Source organism: Capsicum annuum, chromosome 7, assembly GCF_002878395.1.
Source record: "Capsicum annuum cultivar UCD-10X-F1 chromosome 7, UCD10Xv1.1, whole genome shotgun sequence".
Lineage (NCBI taxonomy): Eukaryota > Viridiplantae > Streptophyta > Magnoliopsida > Solanales > Solanaceae > Capsicum > Capsicum annuum.
The window spans coordinates 124,356,959-124,363,562 of record NC_061117.1 but is presented as its reverse complement, the minus strand read 5'-3'; the positions used below and the strand labels follow the sequence as shown (position 1 = coordinate 124,363,562).

The window sequence follows — 6,604 nt, the reverse complement described above, 5'->3', positions numbered from 1 at the left end:
TCATCACTTCCTTAAATGTTTAAGGCTCATTTTCTAAGAGAAATGTTACAAAATTCGATCCAAATGATGTAGACATTCTTTGACGTGTACTACGTCTTGGATTTTCTTCATTATGTTCATTCTCAATTGGTTCATCACGAAGTCATTTAGATCCTTCACTAGACTGTTCATGTCTAGTTTTATATGGATAAATATTTTCAAAGAATTCAGCATTGTCTGATTCAATTACCGTATTTTCATTAATATCTGGATGTTCGGATTTATGAACCAAAAATTGACATACCTTACTATTTTTAGCATATCCTATGAATACACAGTCCACCATCTTAGGTCTTATCTTAACCCTTTTAGGCACAGGAACTTGGACCTTTGCTAGACACCCCCACACTTTTGAAATATTTCAAGTTGGGTTTTCTTTCTTTCCACTTTTCATAAGGAATTGATTGTGTCTTACTATGAGGAACTCTAACGAGTATACGGTTGGCCGTAAGGATAGCCCCCTCCCATAAGTTTTGTGGTAAACCCGAACTTATAAGTAAGGCATTCATCATTTCCTTCAAAGTTTGATTTTTTTCTTTCCGCAATTCCATTAGATTGAGGTGAATATGGGGTCGTGGTTTGATGGATTATTCCATTCTCTACACATATTTGCACAAAGGGAGATTCATATTCTCCGCCCCTATCACTTCTTATCATTTTGATCTTTTTGTCTAACTGATTTTCAACTTCAGTTTTATATTACCTAAATGCATCTATTGCTTCATCCTTAGTATTTCGCAAGTAGACATAATAATATCTAGTGTAATCGTCAATAAAAGTTATGAAATACTTTTTCCCACCACGTGATGGTGTTGACTTCATATCACAAATGTCAGTGTGTATTAAGTCTAAGGGATTGGAATTCCTTTCAACGGACTTATAAGGATGCTTTGCATACTTCGATTCCACACACGTTTGGCACTTTAATTTATTGCACTCAAAGTTTGGTAAAACTTCTAAGTTAATTAGTTTTCGTAACATTTTATAATTAACATGGCCTAAAAGTTCATGCCATAAATCATAAGACTAAAGCAAATAAGAAGAATTTGAACTTCTATTTATTTCAACAGTCATTACATTCATCTTATAAAGGTCTTCGGTCGGATAGCCTTTTCCTACATGTATTTCTCCTTTGTTAATTATAATTTGTTCATAAATGGTTACACATTTGAATCCGTTATTATCTAGAAGTGAAATAGAAATTAAATTCCTATGTAACTCCGGAATATACAAGACATTGTTAAATATCAAGACCTTTCCGAAAGTCATCTTTAAGCAAATTTTTCCTGTTCCTTCTACCTTAGCCGTTGCGGAGTTAGCCATGTAGATTATTTCTTCTACTTGAGCCGAAGCGAATGACGAAAACAACTCTTTGTTGGCACATACATGGTGGGTGGCACCAAAATCCATCCACCATTCGCGAGGATTTCCTGTCAAGTTGTATTCTGAGAACATAGCATATAGATCATCGTATTCTTTGTTGGATTCAATCATATTTACTTTATTCTTCTTCTTGCCTTTCTTTGGGGCATGGCAATCTGTGGACTTGTGTCCAATCTTGCCACAGTTGAAGCATTTTCCCTTGAACTTTTTCTTGGGTTGATTGCTTCCTTGTTCAGCTTTCTTCCTTTTCTTGGAATTGTTTTGGTCATCTTCTACAATATGTTCTCCATTAATTGTAGAATTCCCCTTTGACCTTCTTTCAGAAGCTTTATTATCCTCTTCATACGAAGTCGGACAATAAGATTTTCAACAATCATCTCCTTGCGTTTATGCTTTAAGTAGTTTTTGAAGTCTTTCCACAAAGGTGGTAGCTTCTCAACTATCGCTGCTACTTGGAAAGCATCATTCATAATTAAACCTACAAAATAATTTATGTGAGTATTAAGAACATTTTTAATTTGTTCAACTAAGGTATTTTTCAAAGATATACCTTCTGCTAGGAGATCATGTATGATGACTTGCAACTCTTGTAATTGAGAGACAACAGATTTGTTATCTATCATTTTGAAGTCCAGGAACCGTGCAATAAGGAATTTCTTAATTCCCGCATCCTTCGTCTTATATTTTCATTCAAGTGCCCCCCACAGTTTCTTTGATGTCTTGGTTCCACTATAAACATTGTAGAGGTCGTCTTGGAGACCACTCAGAATATAATTCCTGCAAAGGAAGTCCGAATGTTTCCAAGCTTCTACAATAACGAAGCGGTCTTTGTTCGAGGTTCTCTCAAGCACCTCAGGAGTGTCTTCACTAGTGAATCATTGCAGACATAAAGTGGTGAGGTAAAAGAACATCTTTTGCTGCCACCGCTTGAAGTCAATGCCCAAAAATTTTTGGGCTTCTCCGCCGGTGCCATTATTGGCGGAGCATTTGTGCGACTTGATGTGGCAATATTAGTTTCCCCCCCAGACGTTGCCGCATCCATCATTTGACTTTCGTTAGTCATCTTTTCTATCAACACAAGATAGAAAAATTTAGTATTTTTAGAATACTACTTATAAAGTTAAATAACTTTTCAACTTTTCTTCTTGTTTCTAATTAACGATGAAGTTTTTTATAACTTCAAATCATCAACCAGTGAACTTTAACTTGTGATGAAGATTTTATGTCTTCTAATCACTAGTTAAATTCAAGCAGAGTAGAAAGCTTAAAGCTTTAATCTCAAAAAACAAGTTATACAGATTCTGTAAAATTAATTTATTTCCTTAAGATTGTTATTTTCATTTGTACTTTGGGTACACAGAATCAGTATATGCAGAACAATAACTTCAACTAGAGTTCAAGTATAAACAAGAACACAATGAAGTATATCAAATACCCTCAACACAAGATCAAAATGACCTTTCCAAGAGGTGTATTTTATTCTTTCAAAAATTAAGATGAAACAGAAAATAGCTAAGTCGTCCGAAAGCAGAAAATTAAGAAAGCAGGTTTTTACAGCCATAACATGCCTCTTCCGGAAAGAGGCAATGGTTCACTCCTGTAAGTTCATGTCTGTTCATCAAAGATTGTATCTTTTCTTAAATAGTCATCTCATTTCATGAAACAGTGTGTCACTTCATTGAAGGATTACTCCTTCTGAAGCATCATTTTGAACTATTGCAACCTTCTGTAGCCTCAATTCAGAACAATGTATCATTTCTAAAGCTTCAGTTTTAAAAAACAATGCATCAGTTCACTTAAAACAGTGCAACTGTTACTGTATGTATATATAAATGAAGGTCCGAAACACTACAGAAAAATTTTACTGCGTTTTTCCTTGGCATTCTTAAGAATTCAAATAAAGTTTGTCCAAAAAGATAGATCTCATCGATCATTTGACAAATCTAAATCCAAATCTGAAGCCGAGCCGAGCAAGCGACGACGACGACAACGCGAGGCATCTCTTATTCCTTGCCTCACTTATCTATGTGGGAGTGTGTTTCACAATATAAACACTTTAAAGCTTCTTTCTCCCACCAATGTGGGAGAATTTAGTAAGCTTTCCTATTTTTTAGTACACTTTCCATATTGGTGTGATCTCAATTTTTCTCTTCCACTTGGTTTTTCTCTATTTTCCATTCACACTTCTCATTTACTATGAACCCAACATGTACCAGTGCAAGTTTGGAGCCTTCTTATATGTTGAGGGCGTTGGGAGTTGAAGAAGATATGGCCCATACGTCAATTCGATATGGAATTGGAAGGTTTACTACTGAGCAAGAGATTGATCGCGCGGTTGATCTTACAATGAATTAGGTTGAGAAATTGAGGGAAATGAGCCCGCTCTATGAAATGGTTAAAGAGGGCGTTGATATAAAGAGTATACAGTGGGCACAACATTAGATTGTTGCTAAATTTTTGGTATTGGGAGAATTGCGTTAGTTGTTAGCCGAAAAAAATTGATGCCTATGGAAGAAAAGACGCAGATCTGAACAGTAAAGAAGAAAAGAACAATTAAATGAAAAAAATATAAATATTAGGCGCTGAGTTGACATGTCACGTGGCGTCCACCTCACGCACTTGTTAGCCTACATGTAAAATAGTTTAAAAGAGGGGTATATTTACATACTTTGGTAACGACAGTGGCATAGTTGACCCCATAGTTTAATCAGGGGCAAACTTAGCCAATTTACGAAAGTAGAGGGGTATTTTTGACCCTTTTCATATATATATATATATATGTATATATATATATATATATATATATATATATATATGTATGTATATTATGTGGGAGAAGCTGTTGTTTTTCTCCCTTCGAATAAATAGGAAACCTCCTTATGAGAAGGAGAGAAGTGTCGACTTTCTTATTTGACTCTTTCAAATAGGCTGTCCATTTTTTATTCCTGGACCAAATCTCATGCCTGGTACTGGTAGCAACATAAAAAACGGTTTAAAGATTGTTATGGCACTACTTGTTTTAGTAGCAAAAGAAAATCCCATTTTATTGTCTTTTTTTCCCCTTAATTAGCATAAGCATTTTTTTATTATTATTTTGAAGTAATTATAGAATTAAAAAGATGTGGAGTCAAAATTGAATCAATACTTTTCCTTTAAACACCATCCTTATTAATGGTGGTTTAATTTTGAGCATGGAAAATTGCTTCAATATATTCCAAGAAATGAGGAACTTCTAACATTAAATTTAATCTCCTGTATATTAAGAAAGGAAGCTACATTTGTGGACTACTTTAGATTCTCCCGTTTCTGTTTCCTTTATTACATATCATCTGAAGAAACCCCTATTACCCAATTAAAAAAAAACACCAAAGAAAAATCGCAAAAGAAAAAAGGAAAAAACAAACAAAAAGTATTAAAGGGTAATGAATCTATCTGAAGATGTAACTTACGAGATTTTGTCAAGATTGCCTGTAACTTCTTTGATTAGGTTCAAGTGCATTTGCAGATTCTGGTATTTTCTCATCAAGAACCCTAATTTCATCTCAAAGCATTTGCACAAGCTAGGCAGTAAAAAACATTTTCTCCGTTTGTTAATTAGTCGCCGCGGTAATATTACAAATAAAAGGATCCTCTCATTGTCAGAAAATGACACATTTGATGTGTTCATCAATCAAGATTTTCCACCATACTTCAATGACAAATTCGGTCATGTAAGACTTATAGGTCCATGTAACGGCATTGTTTGTTTATGTGGTTATCCAGATAATATTGTTCTATGGAATCCATCTATCAGGGACTATAAAATATTGCCTCAATCACATATCCAACGTCTCGTTGGATCAACAGTACGTGGGACTGATTTTGGATTAGGGTTTGATTCGAAGAAAAACGATTATAAGGTAATACAAATTTTGTTTTGCGTCTCGATTGATCGTGTTGTTGTTTATCAAGTTGAGATATACTCTTTGAGTACAAATTCTTGGAGGAAGTATAATGGGATTGTGCCAGCTAAAATAAAGTATGGTAATACCTCATGGAGTATGGTATATAAAAATGAGAATTTCTGTTGGTTAGCTCAAGATGGTGAAAACCATGAGGTGATACTTTCATTTAACATGAGTGAAGGGATTTTTCGAAATACAAAATTGCCATTAAATATTGGAACTTTTGGAGAGCGAGAAATCAGGAGTGTTTGGGTGATTGTACCATTTGACGAATCAATTTCACTTATTGTTTATTGTTTGAAAGAATTGGAAAAGTACTTTGATATATGGGTGATAAGTGAATTGGGAACTAAAAGTTTTTGGACTAAATCGCAAAGAATTGGTCCTCTTTCTAGGGTGGAGAGGCCTTTAGGGTTTTGGAAAAACGGTGAGTTCATTTTGGAAAATAACTCTGGACAATTGGTGATTTATGATCTTTCAAATCAAGAAGTGAAGACACTTGAATTTTATGGGAAAAGAGGCAGGCTGGAAATAGTTGTTTATAAGGAGAGTTTAATTTCAGTGAATTGATTACTCTAGCTAAGTGAAAAATAGTGGAGAGAATTAAGGTCTAGAATCAATGAGTTTAGAATGAATGTCGTCTTAATTATGTATATATTTTATATTTTTCGTTTCTGGGGCATGTGTACATTATTCAAGCCAAAAGCAATGATTAATTAATTGAACTTACTGTTCCTATCTAGAATGTGCGCGCCTTCGAAAAATAGTATGTCTTTTTATTTGTTGTTGTTGGAAAAAATGGTATGTCTTGCATTGCTTTATGAGCCCTTGAAGTTGATATGAAACTTTCTTGTACATGTGGTCTTTTAATTTTTTTTTTCTTCACATATAGTATCATCTTAAAGTCTAAAAAATGAGGAGAAAAACAAAAGGCCCTTTTTTTTTTTAACATTTACTAGATTAGTGTATGTGCATATCACGTGTATGTTGAATTTGTCATTAAAAATGTATATAAAATACACTATTAGATACCTAGTTTTAAAAAATTACAAAAACATTATAATATTAAACAATATATTTGAGCTATATAATAAGTATAAAACCAAATATGAAAGGTCTTAAAAATAATGAATGTTGATCCTTTAAGCTAAGTTTAAGGATGGAATAAATCAATTTTCACATAACTCAAATTATGTATTATTGAGACTTCTATCCTAAGTCATGACCTACATACCTTT

At 33.7% G+C, this 6,604-nt stretch overlaps 1 protein-coding gene across 1 annotated transcript; it reads left to right on the top strand.

The window, feature by feature from the left end:
• The first annotated feature begins 4,609 nt into the window (after positions 1–4,609).
• On the top strand, positions 4,610–6,104 carry LOC107854874 (F-box/kelch-repeat protein At3g23880-like). The gene has a single exon (XM_016699871.2). The coding sequence runs from the start codon at positions 4,845–4,847 to the stop codon at positions 5,934–5,936; it is 1,092 nt and encodes a 363-aa protein (XP_016555357.2). The 5' UTR covers positions 4,610–4,844; the 3' UTR covers positions 5,937–6,104.
• The last annotated feature ends 500 nt before the right edge of the window (positions 6,105–6,604 follow it).